The 19,412-nt window shown below is 41.3% G+C and overlaps 1 protein-coding gene across 1 annotated transcript in view; it reads left to right on the forward strand.

Moving 5' to 3' along the window:
- MYCBP2 (MYC binding protein 2) overlaps nucleotides 1-19,412 on the forward strand; it is a 937,772-nt gene that overhangs the window by 206,989 nt on the left and 711,371 nt on the right. The window contains 1 exon segment of the mRNA XM_030200587.1: nucleotides 4,726-4,833. Within this exon segment, the coding sequence (XP_030056447.1) occupies nucleotides 4,726-4,833 (108 nt within the window).

Raw genomic sequence — 19,412 nt, forward strand, 5'->3', positions numbered from 1 at the left:
TAGCGGTAGTCGCAGCATCTCTACGCAGACTGGGAGTGCATGTGTTTCCTTATCTCTACGATTGGCTGGTGAAGAGCACCTCGAAGGAAGGTGCTCTGTGTCCATGCGAATGACTATTCAGATGCTGGAGCTACTGGGGTTTGTCATAAATTATCCCTAGTCCCTTCTCATCCCAGCCCAAAAATTGGAATTTATTGGATCTCTGCTGAACCCTCAGACAGCTCGAGCTTATCTCCCTGACACAAGGGCGGACAACCTTCTGTCCCTGGTATCCATTCTTCGAGTGTCTCAGCAGGTCAAGGCTCGGCAGATGTTGAGACTTCTGGGGCACATGGCCTCCATAGTTCATGTAACGCCCATGGCACATCTACATATGAGATCAGCTCAATGGACCCTAGCTTCCCAGTGGTTCCAAGCTGCGGGGGATCTAGAGGATGTAATCCAACTGTCCACCAACTTTCGGATTTCTCTTCAGTGGTGGACGATTCAATCCAATTTGACCATTGGGCGACCATTCTAAGTTCTTCAGCCACGAAAAGTGCTGATGATGGATGTATTCTTCCTGGTTTGGGGAGCTCATGTAGATGGGTTTCACACTCAAGGAATCTGGTCCTTTCAGGAAAAAGGTCTTCAGATCAATCTCCTTGAATTGCGAGCGATCTGAAACGCTCTAAATGCTTTCAGAGACCGTCTGTCCAACCAAATCGTATTGATTTGGACAGACAATCAGGTTGCCGTGTTTTATTCCAACAAGCAGGGGGGCACCGGATCTCACCCTCTGTGTCAGGAAGCCGACCAGATTTGGCTTTGGGCTCGCCATCACTGCATGTTTCTCCAAGCCACTTATCTGGCAGGTTGAGCAGGATAATGCAACCTCACGAGTGGTCACTGAACATGGATATAGTCCGCAAGATCTTCCGAGCGTGGGGCACCCCCTCTGTGGATCTTTTTGCCACTCAGATCAATCATAAGGCCCCTCAGTTCTGTTCCAGACTTCAGGCCCAAGAGAGACTAGCGTCATACATTGTGGGACAGGCCTTCTGTATGCGTATCCTCCCATACCTCTAGTAGGGAAGACTTGGCTGAAACTCAAGCAAGACCGTGGAACAATGATCTTGATTGCACCCTTCTGGCCACATCAGATTTGGTTCCCTCTTCTTCTGGAGTTGTCCTCCGAGGAACTGTGGAGATTGGAGTGTTTTTCAACCCTCATCACTCAGAACAAGGGGTCGCTTCTGCATCCCATCCTCCAGTCTCTGGCTCTCATGGCCTGGATGTTGAGAGCTTAGAATTTGCCTCCTTGGGTCTTTCAGAGGGTGTCTCCCGAGTCTTGCTTCCAGAAGAGAGTCCACGAAGAGGTGTTACTCTTTCAAATAGAGGAGGTTTGCCGTCTGGTGTGACAGCAAGGCCCTAGATCCTCTTTCTTGTCCTACACAGACCCTGCTTGAATACCTTCTACACTTGTCTCAAGACCAACTCTGTAAGAGTTCACCTTAGTGCGATTAGTGCTTTTCCTCGCTGTGTAGAGGGTAAGCCTATCTCTGGACAGCCTTTAGTTGTTCACTTCATGAGAGGTTTGCTTTTGTCAAAGCCCCCTTTTAAACCTCCACCAGTGTCATTGGATCTCAACGTCGTTCTCACTCAGCTGATGAAAGCTCCTTTTGAGCCACTGAATTCCTGCCATCTGAAGTACTTGACCTGGAAGGTCATTTTCTTGGTGGCTGTTACTTCAGCTTGTAGGGTTAGTGAGCTTCAGGCCTTAGTAGTGCATGCACCTTATATCAAATTTCATCACAACAGAGTAGTCCTCCGCACTCACCCTAAGTTCCTGCCAAAGGTGGTGTCGGAGTTCCATCTGAACCAGTCAATTGTTTTGCCAACATTCTTTCCCTGTTCTCATACCCGCCCTGGCGAAAGCAGTTTGCATACCTTGGACTGCAAGACAGCAGTGGCCTTTTACGTGGAGCAGACAAAGCCCTTTAGACAGTCCGCCCAGTTGTTTGTTTCTTTTGATCTCAACAGGAGGGGAGTCGCCATCTGAAAACACACAATCTCCAATTGGCTAGCAGATTGCATTTCCTTCATTTATGCCCAAGCTGGGCTGACTCTGGAGGGCCATGTCATGGCTCATAATGTTACAGCCATGGCTGCGTCAGTGGCTCACTTAGCCTCCATTGAAGAGATTTGCAAGGCTGCAACGTGGTCATCAGTCCACACATTCACATCTCACTACTGCCTTCAGCAGGATACCCAACGCGACAGTCAGTTTGGGCAGTCGGTGCTGCAAAATCTGTTTGGGGTTTAGAATCCAACTCCACCCCCATAGACCCATTTTGTTCTGTTCCAGGCTGCAGTTTCAGTTAGGTGTTTATTGTTTCAGGTCAATCTCAGTTGTGTCCTCGCCATTGTGAGGCCCTATTGACCAATGTTCATTGTTTTGAGTGAGCCTGGTTGCTAGGGATACCCCACATGTGAGAACAAACAGCCTTCTTGTCCTCGGAGAAAGCAAAGATACTTACCTGTAGCAGGTATTCTCCGAGGACAGCAGGCTGATTGTTCTCACAATCCCGCCCACCTCCCCTTTGGAGTTACTTGCTTCTTTTTATGGTTTTTGATTTAACTGATGATCGAGCTCGTGCGACGGGCGGGAAATCGGTCCGCGCTGCATGCGTGCCAGAAAACTCTCGGAAAACTTTTTTTAAATATTTTGCTTGCAAAATGCCGATTCCTGGGCCGACGTGGAAGTCGACCCACATGTGAGAACAATCAGCCTGCTGTCCTTAGAGAATACCTGCTACAGGTAAGTATCTTCATTTTATGAACTGAGCATGTTAGAGCTACAGTGGAAAGACAAATATACTTGTATGATTAACTTCCATAAGCTCATTCTTTTTATGAAAATAAATGGAAAGCTGAAAATCAGTGATTTAGTACACTTTCTAAATGGACTATCATGTCAGTGTTAAATCTGAGGAAAGTTTAGTGTGTTATAAGATAAAAAAAGAAATCTTGTTGCATCTCTTCTGTTTCCTAGTAGATATATTTTAGACCCTTAATTATATAGAAGTAAAAGTTTCATCCACTTACAGCAGGCAGCCATGCTGTATTTATTTATCAATCACTGAGATAATCTGTTTGCATGTAAATAACAGAGCTTTTTAGTCCATTTCAAATAGTTGAAAATAGCTGTTTGCTTATTGATGAATGTTTAATTTGTATGATAAGGAAATTTTAATGTGAGCTGGCTTTGTACTCCAACCAGTGTTGCTAGCTTGGAGAGGGAACAAGTCAGTGGAGCTTTATCCTTTTTTTGTATGCAGATAATTCATAGAAGTTTGTCTTTTCCTTACTATTTTAGGAAATGAAAATATTTGCAAGTCATCAGAATTGTTTACTTAATATTTCTAGTGGAGTCTATCAAATAGAAGATCTCTCAAGCACAGTAATTGGTGTTTATACAAAATCAGAATTTTTTAAAGCATACATCAGGATATATTGAGTTGCTCTGGCATCGTGGCCTGGATCAAGGTGGTTTACATAAAGAGTTTTACTGTAGAAGGCAAAAATGATATTTGTGAATGGGAGTGTAGTGTTAAGATAAGAGAAAAATCTGGATGTCTCTTTAGTAGCCAAGGAGATACATTTTGTGATGTCCTTTTATGAACACAGGGGTAAGATTGTCATTGAGTGCTTTCCTTGCATTTAAGAGGTGTGGTGCCTCATTCAATTCTAAAAATATTTCAAACCAGTAGTAGAATAGGAAATTCTACCACTAAATCAAGCATGGCTTGGAGTCAGTTTTTTTTTTTTTTCTAATTTATATAATAGTCCTTAAAAAAAAAAAAAAAAAAAAGCATTCTGATTCATCTTATGCTATAATTTCATTAAGAAGACACGAATGGGACAGTTCTTTAAATTGGCATCTTAGTCTAGGCACCCTGATGCCATGTACTTGGTGTCAGTTCTGTGAACGGAATCTTGGCTGTGTATAGCATAAGTTGGTATTGGTATACTTGTATGTTTAGGTGTGCTCTTAATGCTTGCTCTTATGCCATGTCAGTGGCAGATGTAAGTTGTCATGTCTGGGTGTACCAAATGAGATGCATAATCTATAGTATTCTATAAACTACATGCATAACTGGGAGTCACACTGTTCGCCCTCCCAATTGTATGCCCCCTCCCCTTGCATTTAGGCTCTGTGGCACTTAGATGCTATTTTTTAGAATAGTGTCTAGTGCACATAGGTGCCTACCTGTTAGTGGTGCCTTAGTTACACGTAAGTGACCACACCTCTAGGTTCCAGCTTATAGAATTTCCCTGTATGCAATTCCATTATGAAAGTTTGACCTGTTTTTAATATTTATATTTTTAATGCTTTCTATCAGTCGCTAAGCATAGAGTGTTTTTTCAGTATAAATGCACATTTAAGATGCACTATTCCTTTCTAAACATTTGAATATAAATTAACTAGTTTTATAGGCTAGACTGAAATTTTGTGAACTTTTTACAGTATTTCCATAAAGTATATAATTTATTGCATATTTTAATTTTCACTTTTTGAGATGGAAGATATTGCACCTTTGAAGTAAATGGCAAGTAGAAATTCAAAAGCTTTAGTGTGTATCATTGTATCATGCTTTTTAGTTTGATCTTTTTCTTTATTTTTGAATGCTTCATTTCCATTTTGTGAGCTTTCCTATGCATGTGCAAAATGTTTCTCCTCAGGCCCCCTTGTATTTCCTGGTCCTATTTTTATGAACCATCGAGAGCAGGCTCTAGCCAGATTCAGACCCAATCCAGCACAGCTAAAGCATAAGCGGGACAAGCACAAAGGTATTTGGTCTTCTTACTGACTAGGGAGGACACACCCTTATCCTCCCGGTCATTTCTTCATCACCTCAGTCTGTTTTAAAAAAAAAAGTGAACCAAAGCTCTTTCTTACTTGTGTCCTTTATAACCTGACAAGAAAGGGGAAAGTATTTTAAAAAATTCTAAACAAAGAACAATATTACCTGATAAATTACATACCATTTTTCTTGATTCTTAAATTCTTCTCTTTTGAGTTAAGTCATTTCCCCTTTTTTCAAAATGGTTATAAATCTAAATTTAAAGAAAAATGTAATCAGTTTTTAATTTCTTTGGTCTCTCTCTTATTATATGATTGAGACCTGGCATGTTATATTTACACTTTCATTCTGATATGTTATGAATCCATGTTTTTGTCTGTTGCATGTGTTTTCAGTAATTAAGTTGTTAAAAGTAATTTTTCATTACTACAAACCTTAACCGTTGCTTAAGTTTCCAGATGGATTACTATTATAGTTTAGAATAAATTGTAATGCAGGAAGGCATGTTTCCCTCTAAGAATTAGTCATGCACACGTGCACCACATGGGTTCTTTCAGTGCACTTTTTTTCCAGGCTACAAAAGCCACTGCCATGTCTTCCCTTTCTGCATTCTTTCTTGCTGCTGCTGCTGGACAGCGGCAGCTAAGCTCAGAGCATATATCTCTGTCCTTGTGGGAGGCCTTCTCTTTTCCACCAACTCTGACACCAGCATCCTGTTATAGAGTGGGTAGGGACAGGGAAGGTCCTCCCTTGCAGGCAGAGATGAAATCTGTGCCTAGCTGCAGCACTGTGTTGACTGCCATGGGACAGGGTAACTGAGGAAGAAGAAAGATGAGATGTCAGGTGGAGGATGGCAGAAGAGAGGTTCATGGAGATGTTGAATTGCATGGGGGAAGGAGAAGGGAGAAAGATGCTGGACTGGGATGAAGAGACAGGAAGTCTTTGGACTGCATGGGGAAAGTGAGAGGATAGTTGCTAGACCACTGGGGTTATGGGGGGAAAAAGAGGGTCTGGTTGATGTTGGACTACATCGATCAAATATACATATGTAGTAGTGTATCATACCTTATGCTTTGAGTTTATCTAGTTGTCCAGACTGGATGGACCGTATAGGTCTTTATCTGTTGTCTTCTATTATGTTATGTAGGGGAAGGGGAGACAGAAGACATTCTGGACCACTGGGGAAGGGACAGTAAGGTACTGTGTTAGGAGGGATGCTAGAAAGTGTGGTGATGGAGAAGACAGGGAAAACAGAAGAGTACTGGGCAATCTACAAATGGAAATATTTTTTTACACTCTTGTGGATACCTGAACAGTTAAAATAACAGACAGTTTCATTAAATAGATGTATAAATGCATTCTATAATGAATTACCATAGCAATTCTCCAGCCTGCTTGTTCTCACATGTGGGTCAATGTCCGCGTCGACCCAGGAATCGGCAAATTTTTGCAAGCAAAAAAAAAGTAAAGTTTTGCCAGAGTCTTCTGGTGCGCACGACTTCCTGTCTGTCGCGTGAGCGTGCCTCCTCAGTTTTTTCTTGTCCGCAACGAGAGAGATGGCGTTTTTTCGGTTTCTCTTCGTTTTTGCCCAGGAAAGAGTCTTAGACTACAAAATTTATATATATTTTCTTTGTCATTTCTTAAAAAAAAAAAAAAAATTACCTTCCCGTATTTTTCTTAGTTTTAGTCCCTTTTTATAAGTTTTATATATTTTTCGACGCAGCCGGAGTTTAGGTCGCTCGATCGGGTTCTTCCCTTTTCTTTTGTGCCCTTTTTTTGTTCTACTAGCACAATCGTGACTTTTAAATTCGCCGAAGCCATTTTTCCTTCCACGTCGTCAAAGACACCCAGTGGCTTCAAGCGTTGTACGCGGTGCAACCGGACTATCTCAGGTACCGATATCCACGCTTGGTATATGCAGTGCCTTGGGCCCGACCATAGCCCAGCCGCTTGTAGTCCGTGTCTTCATATGAAGAAACGGACTCAAGCGTTTCGAGAGGCCCAACGCGAAAAACGTTTTGGGGCTCAGTCTGGTCCTTCGACATCGACATTGGTACCGAGGTCGTCGTCATCGACATTGACAGGTGCATTGACGTCGGGAAGAAATGTAATGGCTGCTGAGAGACCAACTTTCCCTGGGAGCAGTGAGGCGTCAAGTGGCTCTCCACCTGCCTCTAGGCCTCCTGTTATGCAGGCCCCCTGGGACCGGCCTTCGTCGGACCCGTCTCCGAGGAGGCGTGAGGATTCCACGTCTTCCTCATCGGTACCGAGGAGTTTCGATGACAGGCGTCTGGCGTCTGTGCCCAGAGTATTCACAAAGTGCCTGACGGTAGTCGCAGCGTTGCTACGCAGATTGGGAGTGCATGTGTTCCCTTTTCTCGATGATTGGCTGGTGAAAAACACCTCGAAGGCAGGCGCTCAGCAGTCCATGCGAATGACTATTCTGGTGCTAGAACTACTCGGGTTCGTAACCAATTACCCAAAGTCCCATCTCATCCAGTGCAAAAGTTGGAATTCATTGGAGCTCTGTGAAAACAAGGACAGTTCAAGTCCATAGCTTGAGCGTCTCAACAGATCACGGCTCGGCAGATGTTGAGACTTCTGGGGCACATGGCCTCCACAGTAGTGTGTATGTTTGAGAGAGTGTGTGTGTGAGAGAGACAGAGTGAGTGTGTGTGTCAGAGAGAGAGTGAGATTGGGTGCGATTGTGTCTGTGAGAGAGTGTGTGTGTGTCAGAATGTCAGTATGTGCGAGTGCATATGTGAGACACAGCGAGACCGAGAATTTGCTGAACCCCCTTCGCCTCCCCCCTTCCACCCCTGTCTGAGTTCCTGAAACCCCTCCCACTTCTTCACATGTGAGTTCCAGGACCCCCCCGCCACTTCTTTCCATCCCCCCTCTCCCCTTCCCACTCTGCCTCTCCCCCCTCTCCGAGTTCCAGGCCCCCCTCCCCCTCCTCCTCCCCTTCTTCCCCTCCCCCTTATTCCCCCTGATCCAGGACCCCCCCTCCCCTTCCAGTTGATTTCCAGGAATCCCCTCCCCCCGTGTCGTTTCAGGACCCCCCTCTGTAGTTCATGACCCCGTTCCCTCCCTGTCGTTTCAGGATCCCCGCCCCACCTCATGCGCGTTTTTACCTCCCGCACGCTTCACACAGCCTCTTCTTTCGCTTCTGTTTCAGCTGTTCCTGTGATCCCACCCTCAAGGGCAGGACCACATGAACAGGCGAAACAGAAGCGAAAGAAGGACCCCCTCCTCCCCCCCCCGTGTCGTTCATGACCCCCACCTTCCCTCCCCTGTCGTTTCAGGACCCCCCTCCCCACCTCCTGCACATTTTTACCTCCTACACTGTAGGGACGCCGCTTCACACAGCCTCTTCTTTCTCTTCTGTTTCAGCTGTTCGTGTGGTGGGACCACACGAACAGCAGAAACAGAAGTGATAGAAGAGGCTGTGTGATGCGGATGACATCACTGATCTACTGCTGGAATCAGACCTTGGAGCCACGGTCCCAGGCAGAGACCGAACGTTGGAGGTGAGAATTATTATATAGGATGATAAACAGCTTCTTACTCAGCAACACAACACTAAGACCTTGAATTTAGAACAAAACTACAAGGAATTAAATTAGCCATAGTTGTGAAAACAGTCTACAGCTACAGAGCCTTTCTGAAGGGGGTGGAAGGAGTTGATGAACTGGAATTTCTTGAAGCTCTATTCTAAAACTCTTAGAACTACTCTTTGATCATCCATTTGATTCTGAAAGAGCTCGGGTTTCCCCCTTCCCATGGGCAGTTGAATGCGTACTACCCATAACAATAGTGGTTAAGGTCCTATTGTAGATATCATGCAAGCAGGTCAAGCACTAATCCAGCATATGGCAATACTTTGCTTATACTATAATCTAATATATTAAAATGCACCTCCAACGTTCTGAAGCTGACTCCGTGGCAGTGAAGGGTTTGTAGGGTTCGTGCTGCTATCTATCCATCTCCTGTCCTGACGTTAGCGGGCTTCCTGGTTCGTCACACGCATGAGGGAGTCGTCGTCCCTTCCTCCCTCCCTCCCTCCGATTTTTAAAGTCATCTTCACTTACCAAGTCAGGGTTACGGTGGACGGCAGCAGCGGTAAAAGGTGTGCAGGCTCGACCCTCCTCTCTCTCTCAGCTGTGGTCCCGCCCTTGCGGAAATAGGAAATGAGGGCGGGACCACAGCTGAGAGAGAGAAAAGGGCCGAGCCTGCACGCCTTTTACTGCTGCTGCCGTCCGCCGTAACCCTGACTTGGTAAGTGAAGATGTCTTTTAAAATTAGTAGGGAAGGGGGCCTGGAACTGGAATGAGGGAGGGACGACGGCGACCGTGGAACTGGGAGGGAGGGAGGGACGGACCCTGGAACTGGGAGGTAGGGAGGGGTGGACCCTGAAACTTGGAAGGAGGGAGGGATGGACCCTGAAACTCGGAGGGAGTGGACGACCCTGGGAGGGGGACGACGACCCTGGAACTCGGAGGGAGGGGGGGGCGCCCCTGGCGCACACTCTCAATCTCACACACACACTCGCACCCATCTCACTCTCTCTCTGTCACACACTCGCACATTCACTCTCTTTCTCTCACACAGTCACTCTCTCAAACATACACACCGAGGAAAACCTTGCTAGCACCCGTTTCATTATTTCAGAAACAGGCCTTTTTTACTAGTATCTAAATAAGGCTACTTAAACTGCTGAAAACAATTTCTAGCTTTGTGCCTGCAATTCAAGCAGATGAATGACTTATATTTTTTTCCTGTTCGAATGAGATTTACCGCTAATAATCTTAAGTGGTCCTTTGAGGAGCCTAGTTAGTTGCAAGCCTTCATAGAGGACTTCATTTGGAGCTTCATAGATGAGCTGCTTTACTCTTTTGGCTGGCTTGTGACTTGGCAGTAACTTATGGCTTCAGTCAAGCTGTGAAGATCCTGTGGGTTCTTGTTCTTTCAACCGGTGCTCAGCAGGATTATCTTCAGTTCTCGCGAGAAAATGAGTTCTGTGCAAATTGCTTGGTATCCTCTTTCTTGCTTGTGTTTGGCTTGTTTTTATAAACGAGTATGCTTAGAATATATTTTGAATGTTTCAGTTTTGATTTGTATAATAATCAGCTACTGCACCAGCCTTCATCAATATTATACTAATAATCCTACTATGTATCAGTAATGGTGAAGTTTGAATATGAGATGAATGCATCTTAACTGAATCCTGTTGATCTATCCAAGTTTTGTTTGCCTTTCTGTGTATTGTATTTTTTTTTTATCTCAGCTTTGTGGCCAGTTGTCGGTGTGTTCTGTGCCTCTTGTCTGCTCTCCATGGTACAATGGAATATGGTTATTTGCTGTTATGAGTTTTGTATTCATATGCTGCTTAGTACTGATTTCTTTAGTTATGGTTCATTAAGGTGATATACCGGTTAAAGAAGACCATAATTTTTTCTTTATATGTCCATAGTTCTACTTATATAATTTTATATGGCAAAGTATAAGTACTAATTTCTTTTATTTCACTGAATAAGGTTTGAATAACCATATAAAGATGGAATTAAACATACAGTGCTTCATACCCCCATCAATTTTTCAAATTTCAATATCCAAGCTATTTATTTATTTAAAAAAATATATATGTCACCTCCATCGGTTTGAAACAGAGTGCCGTATATATGAAATTGAATGCTGATTAGAGCGTATTGCAAGCAGAGCAAATAAGAACATAAGTAATGCCACACTGGGAAAAGACCAAGGGTCCATCGAGCCCAGCATCCTGTCCACGACAGCAGCCAGTCCAGGCCGAGGGCACCTTGCGAGCTTCCCAAACGTACAAACATTCTATACATGTTATTCCTGGAATTGTGGATTTTTCCCAATTCCATTTAGTAGTGGTTTATGGACTTGTTCTTTAGGAAACCGGTCTACCCCTTTTTAAACTCTGCCAAGCTAACCGCCTTCACCACGTTCTCCGGCAACGAATTCCAGAGTTTAATTATGTGTTGGGTGAAGAAAAAATTTTCTCCGATTTGTTTTAAATTTACTACACTGTAGTTTCATCGCATGCTCCCTAGTCCTAGTATTTTTGGAAAGCGTGAACAGACACTTCACATCCACCTGTTCCACTCCACTCATTATTTTATATACCTCTATCATGTCTCCTCTCAGCCGAACATGATTGAATGGCATTCGTCTGAGAGATGAACTTGGTCAGGGTGGGTGCACTGATCATCCCTTGACAAAGCCAAGGGTGAAATGGGACCCCATTGGGAGTGAGAAGATAAGGTTGCCTTTAGTTTCTTTTATGTACTTGTTATACTCCATGTGGAAATGATTGAAATTGAAGATTGTTGATGATGATGATTACATTGAAAGAACTGGGCTATATATGTGCAAAAATTGAAGAAATTGAAAACATTGTAAAACCTTACTTTATTTATTAGAAGAATTGAATATGAAAGAACTTTCAAAAGAACTGGAGGTTTTCCCAATGATGATGAGTCCCTACGGTGTTTGTATACCAGCAAAGTTCTGTGAAAACGCCATGGGGTTTTATTGAGGTCTTTTCCTCTACTGAACAGAAATCATCTATCTGTATCTATATGTATATGTATATCTTGGATATTGGGAATTTGAAAAATTGTTGGGGTGTGAAGCACTGTATGTTTAATTCCATGTTTCAGTTTGGTGATCAATTTCAGATTATTGCTGGAAATTCAGATGTATTTTGAAGTAACTCTATAAGAGACAAAATGGTATGATTGTATTTCAAACACCATCACCTAGATATTGAATTTTTGGAGGAAATGCATCTTAAATACAAACACTCTGCCTTACTCAGAAGTTGACATTATTATTAGCTGTGTTCTTCCCTGCTGTTGGAAAGAAGAATGGGGTGGCTATTTTAGTTAGATGTTCCTTCCAATACTGCATAGATTTCCAGACTTTTGATACAGAGGGCAGCTGGTGTGAAACTGGTATTACATTTGGACTGCAGAGAGCTGATTCTGTTTAATCTCTATGCATCTAATGTGGATTCATCTCAATTTTTTAAGTCTGTGGCTAATGAATTAGTCCACTCTGATGATAAACCTATTATGGTATCAGGGATTTTTAATTTGCCTTTAGATCTCATGTTACATTTTCTTTCTGCCAGTAAATTTATTCCATCTAAAGCTAGGACTCATTTAACTGGAGTTATTGTTCATCTAAGGCTAACATATCTGGCATCTTAAGTGCCCCACAGATATCGATTATACCATTTATTCTATTCCACATATCACCCATTCACTTATTTTTTTTTTTTCTAATCCATGAATACTTCTGGTGAGTATTTCTAGTATAATGGCCACCACTGTCTCAGATCATGCTGCAGTTACTTTGTCTTTTCGTCCTTTTCAAGATCAGAGTGCTGTTGGAAATTTAATACAGGTTTATTACATGAACAGGGTTTAACTGACGCTATGACAATTGCATCTATAATAAATTGATTCTACAAGGTTCACCCTTGGACATGCTTAGAGATGTTATGGGAATCTTATAGCCAAAGACAGAAGATAGAACTCCAGACTCCATAATCAGAAATTTTAGAGTGGGAATATGACAACAGGTATAACACATTACTTAATATACATACACTTAAATATAATTTATTAAGAAAGGAGCAGGTGTTACTTTAGCTATTCATGGTACCTGCTACTATGTGGAAAATAAGTGGTAAATCACTAGCTAGCTATCTCAAAGGGAGAAAGAATAGGTGCACATTATATTCTTGGGACCAGAATGGTTACAGACAAGGGAATTCTTGCTGAGTTTCAACAATTCTGTCAAATAGTATGCAATGCTGTCACCTTAATGCTGATAAGATAGGGTGATGACTCTTCTTTTAAAAAGGATTCTATTTTAACATTGTCACAGCAGGAGTTGTTAGGGACATGAAAAGAGGGGATCAAAAATGAAGTTCAGTCTTTACCCTTGAACAAATTGCTCAGCCCAGATGTCATTACAGTGGAGTTTTCTAGAGCATTTTCTGCAGAATTAATCCCAAAGTGTAACTTAAATTTTTAATCCTTTCTGGGGATTGTGGGACCTCCGTCACAGAGCCTAAAATTGTGGTGGTCAGTAAGCCTGGTAAGCGTCCTGAATATGAGGGTAATTATAGATTTATTTTGTTATTTAATATGAAATGTAAAATTCATGCTAAGAGTTTAGCTGTTTGGCTACTGTTCTGGATAGCATACACTTTGATCAAATTATCTTTGAGATACAGAATGATAATGGATAATGCTTGTTTTGTAACCACCTGTCCTTGGCCTCTACTCTAGAATCTTAACTTCCATGGATGCCGAAAGGCTTTTCATAGCCTTATCTCTTAAAAGCATTGGATTGGTTTGGGTTTGAAGAATAACTTTTTCAAGCAGACGTTTTGTTTACTTGTACTGCGTCACAAGTTCATGATGATTGATTTTAACTAGCTTCTGCTTTTCTAGTGGTAGTTCTAGGCAAGTTACATTTAACTACAGTAGGTATGTCCCTGTCCTTGGAGGGCTTATGAGCTAAGTTTATACCAAAGGGTTAAGTGACTTGCCCAAGGCCACAAGGAGTGTCAATGGAATTTGAACCATGGCCTCTCTAGTTCATAGCCTGCTGCTCTGACCACTAGGCTACTTCTCTACTTACTTAATTCGCTTCTGAAATTCTTATCTGGAGGCATTAGACATGGGTATCTCCTACCTTCTTACTTTTTTCAATCTTGCTTTAAATCCTTCAGCGCTAGCTGGTTGTCAGAATAAGGTTAAAACCAAGGTTTGTAATGCCTCCTTAGCAAATAGTGTTTCTCTATGCTGATCATCTTCTGGTGTTTGTTACAATTTCACCCCCGCCTTACAATTTCCAGGTACAACATAAGGGGGGGGAAAAAACTGAATGTATCCCAATGAATGAACACACTTTTAAGTCTGATCTTTAAGCTTATCCATTTCAATGGAAACATGACTTGATAGAGCTCTAGAAAAGTTTACAGAAAGAAAATTGGCTCTACAAAGATTTATTTTCCCACTTCTCCCTAGTACACCTTACATGAATAGATTGCCGTCTTGGTATGTCCCTTCCTAAGGTTCATAAACATATGTTACCACTGATAGCGACTCTCCATGCCTCTCGCTGCTCAGAGATAGCAGTTGTAGTAACAGGTGCTATTCCTTTAGGAACTCTTATTTGGAATAATCCAGCTATTTGAATAAGTGGTTAGCTGGAGCAGTGGTAGAGTAACATATATGGTGCTTAAGCTATATGTGGAATGGAGATGGTCAAAAGAAAGCTTTGGGGAGCTGCAGCAAGCATTGGGTCTCCCAGCTCAACATATTATGCATGACTTCAGCATTCTATTAAATCTGCTATGTGCGTATGGGAAGAATTGGAATCTGGGACTGGTATTAGATTGGCATCTTACCTAAGACTGTTTCCAGCTTCTATTAGATTTTGAGACAGAAGGTGCAAAAAAACATGTTTAGATACAGTGAAGATTTGGGAGATACGTTCTTAACTAAGAGTTGAGCGCCATTTTGGATAACATACTTCCAATTGTCTTACTACCTCCATGACAATCTTTAGTCTTTTTAGCGCACATTCTTTATGAACCCAGTTGAGACATAGAGTAGGATTCTTCAGCCAGCAATCTTTGTTGGTTGTAAGGCTGACACAGGCACTCTTCCCCATCTTTTGTATCATTGTCCAAATTTTTAGGCATGTTGGATGGTAGGTTTGTGATAGAATAGCCAAGGTGTTTCACCTTTGTGATAATATATAATTCAGAATTGTCCTATGAAAATCTTTAGCATAGCTATAGGAATTAATGGAACAAGATCCCTCTCACTTAGACTCTCTCTCAGCTGTGGCACTAAAGATCATGATCTAACTGGAAAAACTCGTGGTAGGATAGTATATGATTACATTGGACATATGAAAGTGTTTATGACTGGAAACGTATTCTACTGGACATATGTAATGTCCCCTGACTTTTTTGTAGATTGTAGTGGTTTAACATATTTTTGTTCATATAACGTTCAATAAAAAGTGACTATAAAAAGAACAAACAAGTTAATGTTATAAGGATCTCCTAATTTTGGCTTTTTGATTAGGTCAGTCTGTGTGCTCAGTGTGTTAAAAGGGTTTGTGTCTACGGAAAACATTTTTAGTACAGAGGCCCTAAATTGTGTGTGACTACAATTGTATCTAGTTTTTAATTCCTTGCAGTTTTGGCTTAGTAACAATTTTAGATTGTACACTGCCTTGATTTGTTTTGCAAAAAAGGCAATATAGCAAGTACACAAACAATTTTACAATGTTAGCAAAACTTGGTTAGGAAAGCACCTGTTAGATATTACTTTTATTTCATAATATACATAAAAGTGTACCCCTCAGTTTATTTTTATTTATTTATTTCACAGTTTCTGTACCGCTCTTTCAAACATTCTAGGTGGTTTAAAACCAAAACGAGCTTAATAAAATAAAACAAGTACACGTTATTGAGTTTAGGTACTTTTCACTGCTGCTTGTTTTGAAGTAATCCATGTAGTTCTTAGCAGATTAAAATTAGATTTATGTTGTAAATATCAACTTAGGATTTGCTTTTGTGTATTTGAGAGCACCTTTCACCTTTATTTGGTTTGCTATCATTGCCAAGTAAACAGCTGTACATTTTATGCTGCTTGTCCTAGAAATAAGCAGTGGATTTTCTTTTGTCATTTTAATAATGGTTTATGGACTTTTCTTTTAGAAAGCTATCCAAACCTTTTTGAACCCCGTTAAGCTAACTGTTTTTACTATGTTCTTTTCCAACAAATTGCAGAGTTTAATTACACTTTGAGTGAAGAAAAAATTTCTCCATTAGTTTTAAATTTACTATGTTAGCTTCATCGCGTGCCCCCTAGTCCTAGTGCCTACAATATCCCTATAGGCACCTACCTGGTTAGCAGGCACGCTAAGTGTAGGTGTGCTAAAAACACTAACGCACCTTAGTAAACAGGGCCCTACATACCTTAGCACTGAGACAAAATAAAATGTTCCATTTGATCTCATCTGACCACAGAACTTTTTCCTACATGTGTTCAGTGTCTGCCCCAATCCTCCCTGCAGTATGTCTTTGTAAACAGAGTGACTACCTGCAGCAGTTTAGCTTTGAAGGAATGGTTTGATCAAGGTAATGTTTTGATGGTGCCAAACTGTTTCCACTTCGATGACCTGACAGTGCCCCAAGGGATAAAATATTTTTTAAAAGTAGTTTTCCCCCAGTCTGTACTTCTGATTAACTTTTAATGCCAGAATTGTTTTCATTGCTTTGTTTGTTTAGACCTTTACTTTGGTTTTGGTTAAGGTTTTTTGTTTTTTTTTGTGAATGTAGCTCATTGATATTTTTTTATGGGGTGGGAACTAGCTCATTTATACTTTTTTGGGAACATAGCTCACTTTGGATTTGCTATTACAAAGGGTTTGAAAGCTTATGCAATCAAGACTTCTTGGTTCTTATTTTTTTTTCGCTTTTATTTATTAATTAACAATCATACTGTACATCTTATGAATGAAAATACAGAAATTTGAAAATAAACTAAGGAAATACAAATCAGTTCTCTAAGAATTTGTTAATATCGACCACTATTTTAGGTAAGTGATCCAAGATAGAAATTAACAAACAAAACTAGATATATTTCCTTATACATCTTAAAAATAAGTAATATTTAATGGCACAGCTTACCCCAGAAACTTACTTCAAGCAGTCTTAGTTTCATCTGTGACTAGACTATTACATCACCTCTTCCTTACTTATTAGGAATTCTTCTAATTGTTTGGGATCAAAAAATTGAAACTGCTGAGATTGAAATATTAAACGGCAAATACATGGAAATTTTAGTACAAGGTTTCTTATTTTTAATTCGTTTTTGAATCTTCCTATAACTGATCTTTCACATTGAAAAGTTAGAGTATGTTCTGTAGAGCAGTTTATTAAGGTAGAAGTTTGTTTCGGCAAACAGCAGAATGTGAAAAATATACAAGTGTGTGAAGAATTATAAGGTGGTCTGTGGATGAGTCTACTTTGCCATACAGTCTTTAAACCTTGAGGTTAGCATATTTTATCTGTATGGTGCTGAATACATGTAGGGACCACTAACTGGTGTTGGCTCTAAAGATAGTGGCGACAGAGAACTGCTGTTCATGTTGCTTTGCAGTTAAATTTAAGCTAGCCCTTTTGCTGTCTTAAATTGAATCTCATAGCTATATGGATAGCAACTGAATATTCCCAACTACCTTTTGAGTTAAGCAGAATGTCAGTGCTGCGCCTTTACTCAACCCAGCACCATAATGCTATTGAAAATTCATGGATTAGGCACTTCTCCAAGGATAAGCAGGACAGCATGTCCTCACTTCTGGGTTACATCATCCTAGGATCCTGGTGCGGATGCTAGTCAGCGTTCTAGAATCCTTTGGCAGGTCCAACTGTACATGTGTGTGTGCCTTCCTGCCCACCCAACTTGCATGGGACTTGTTTTGTTTTATCTTTGGAACAATGAAGTGTCTTCTCTCTCCTGTCACATGATTTTCCTCATATAATTTGTTCTTGCCTTCCTGCCTGTCCATTGTTTTTTAATCGTGAGCAGTGAGATTCGTTTTATTTTCTTTTAGTTTGGCCCCCTTTATTTTCTTTAGTATTTTCTGCTCTTTTAGGTTTTTTCCCCCCATGCAGCTCATGGCCTCCATAGGCCTAAGCACTTGGCTGGGTTTTGGGTTTTCCTTAAAAATAGTTTTACCATTGAGCTGTTTGACTTTGTGACAGCTATTTTTCCCATGATTGTCCTAGAAATCTTCCAGTGGGGTTAAGAGTGCACAGATTGTGCTAGGGCCATGTCTGTGCCTGATTCTCACAATATATACCTATCAGATATGCACATTGCCTTTATAAATAGACTAAATCTATAGTACTTAGTTTTTAGGAGGATTTAAGAAAACCTGCTAAGGCCTTTATGATTCACAGAGCTTTGTCACAGATTGTCTTTGCAGTATAAGAACTCAAGATTTAAGTGCACACACAAGCATTGCCATACTAGGACAGTAGGACAGACTGAAGGCCCATCAAGCCCAGTATCCTGTTTCCAGCAATGACCAATCCAGGTCACAAGTACTTTGCAAGATCCCAAACGAAAACAGATTTTATGCTGCTTATCACAGGAATAAGCAGTAGATTTGGATTTGGTCTTCGAGTGCTGAATAAGTTGTATTTCTTTCCACAGCTGACTGGGATCCAGCTTTCTTGTGTCCCGAAAGTGGATGTCTTTAGTGATGATGGTGACCAATAGAACCACAATGCCAGCTGAAGGAGGTCCAGCTTTTGAGATGCTCATGATAGCAAGGTAGAGCTGCTACTTCAACAAGCTTTTAGCTCTGCGGTCTTTTGGATTCTAGGCGGTGGACTGTGGAAGTTATATAGCTCAGGCAGTAGTATGCTGAATTTAGCATCTCCTGGTTTCATCAAAGGTAGTTCTTTGGAATTGGGGTTTGCTTTGTAGGCGGATTCTACCTTGAAGACTCATTAAGTAAATTCCCTTTTTTGGTCACCTTTTTTAGGGAAGATCTTAATAAGCTAAGGAATTGGGCAAGAGTGATCCCATTCCAGAATGACATTGGCAGTAGATCTTGTGCCAAGGATTGGGATGTTTTTGGATCTCTAAGAAAGGTTCTTCTTCCACAGGTGTGCGGAAAGGGCATTCCTTTTGTGGCAGTAAGAAATCGGTGAGTGGTGTTGCCATGTTGTTTCCATCCACTGCTTCAAAGGGTTCATAAACTGAGGTCAGCAGTCATCTTCACAGATGTAGATAAGGGGCATACTTTTGTCTCTTTCTTTGGGAATGGACCCTTTTTACCTGAGATCAGTAGGTCTTGGAAATGATTAAGAATGGTTTATGCTGTCAAGTTTGCTCATCCTCTCTGATACTTTTATGATGATCCCTTGTGGGTTGAATCTCAAGCAAGATCTCTCATCATCTCCTTGACTTGGGTGCCATCAAGTCTGTGTTGCCCTTCAAAAGCATGATCTAGGCCAATATTCCAACTGTTTTTGTAGTCCCCAAGAAAGGAGTAACCTTTTGACTTATTTTGGATTTGAAGGGAGTCGATGCTAGTCTTTAAAGTCTCCATTTAGGATGGAAACTTCACATTCTCTTCAGTCAAATTAGGGGAATTCTTGAAGCATATTTTCACATTCCTGTCAGGGAAGCTCACGGGTGGTACCTGAGATTTTGTGCATTAGGGAACATTGTCAGTTCGGAGCTGTGACTTCCAGTTTGGCAGTGGCTCCCAGAGCATTTTCTAAGGTGATGGTGATGACTGCAAAGGTTTTTGCGCAAGAAGTGATACGAGTTCATTATGTAGATGATTGACTTATCTGAGCCAATTCCAAGCAGCATTCTTGGGAGGCCTCGGCCAGAGTAGTCTTTCTTGCAATAACTTGGTTGGGTTGCAAACTTTACCAGGAGTCATATAGTTCCCTCCCAAGTACTTGGGTATCTT

The sequence above is a fragment of the Microcaecilia unicolor genome, chromosome 4 (genome assembly GCF_901765095.1).
Source record: "Microcaecilia unicolor chromosome 4, aMicUni1.1, whole genome shotgun sequence".
Lineage (NCBI taxonomy): Eukaryota > Metazoa > Chordata > Amphibia > Gymnophiona > Siphonopidae > Microcaecilia > Microcaecilia unicolor.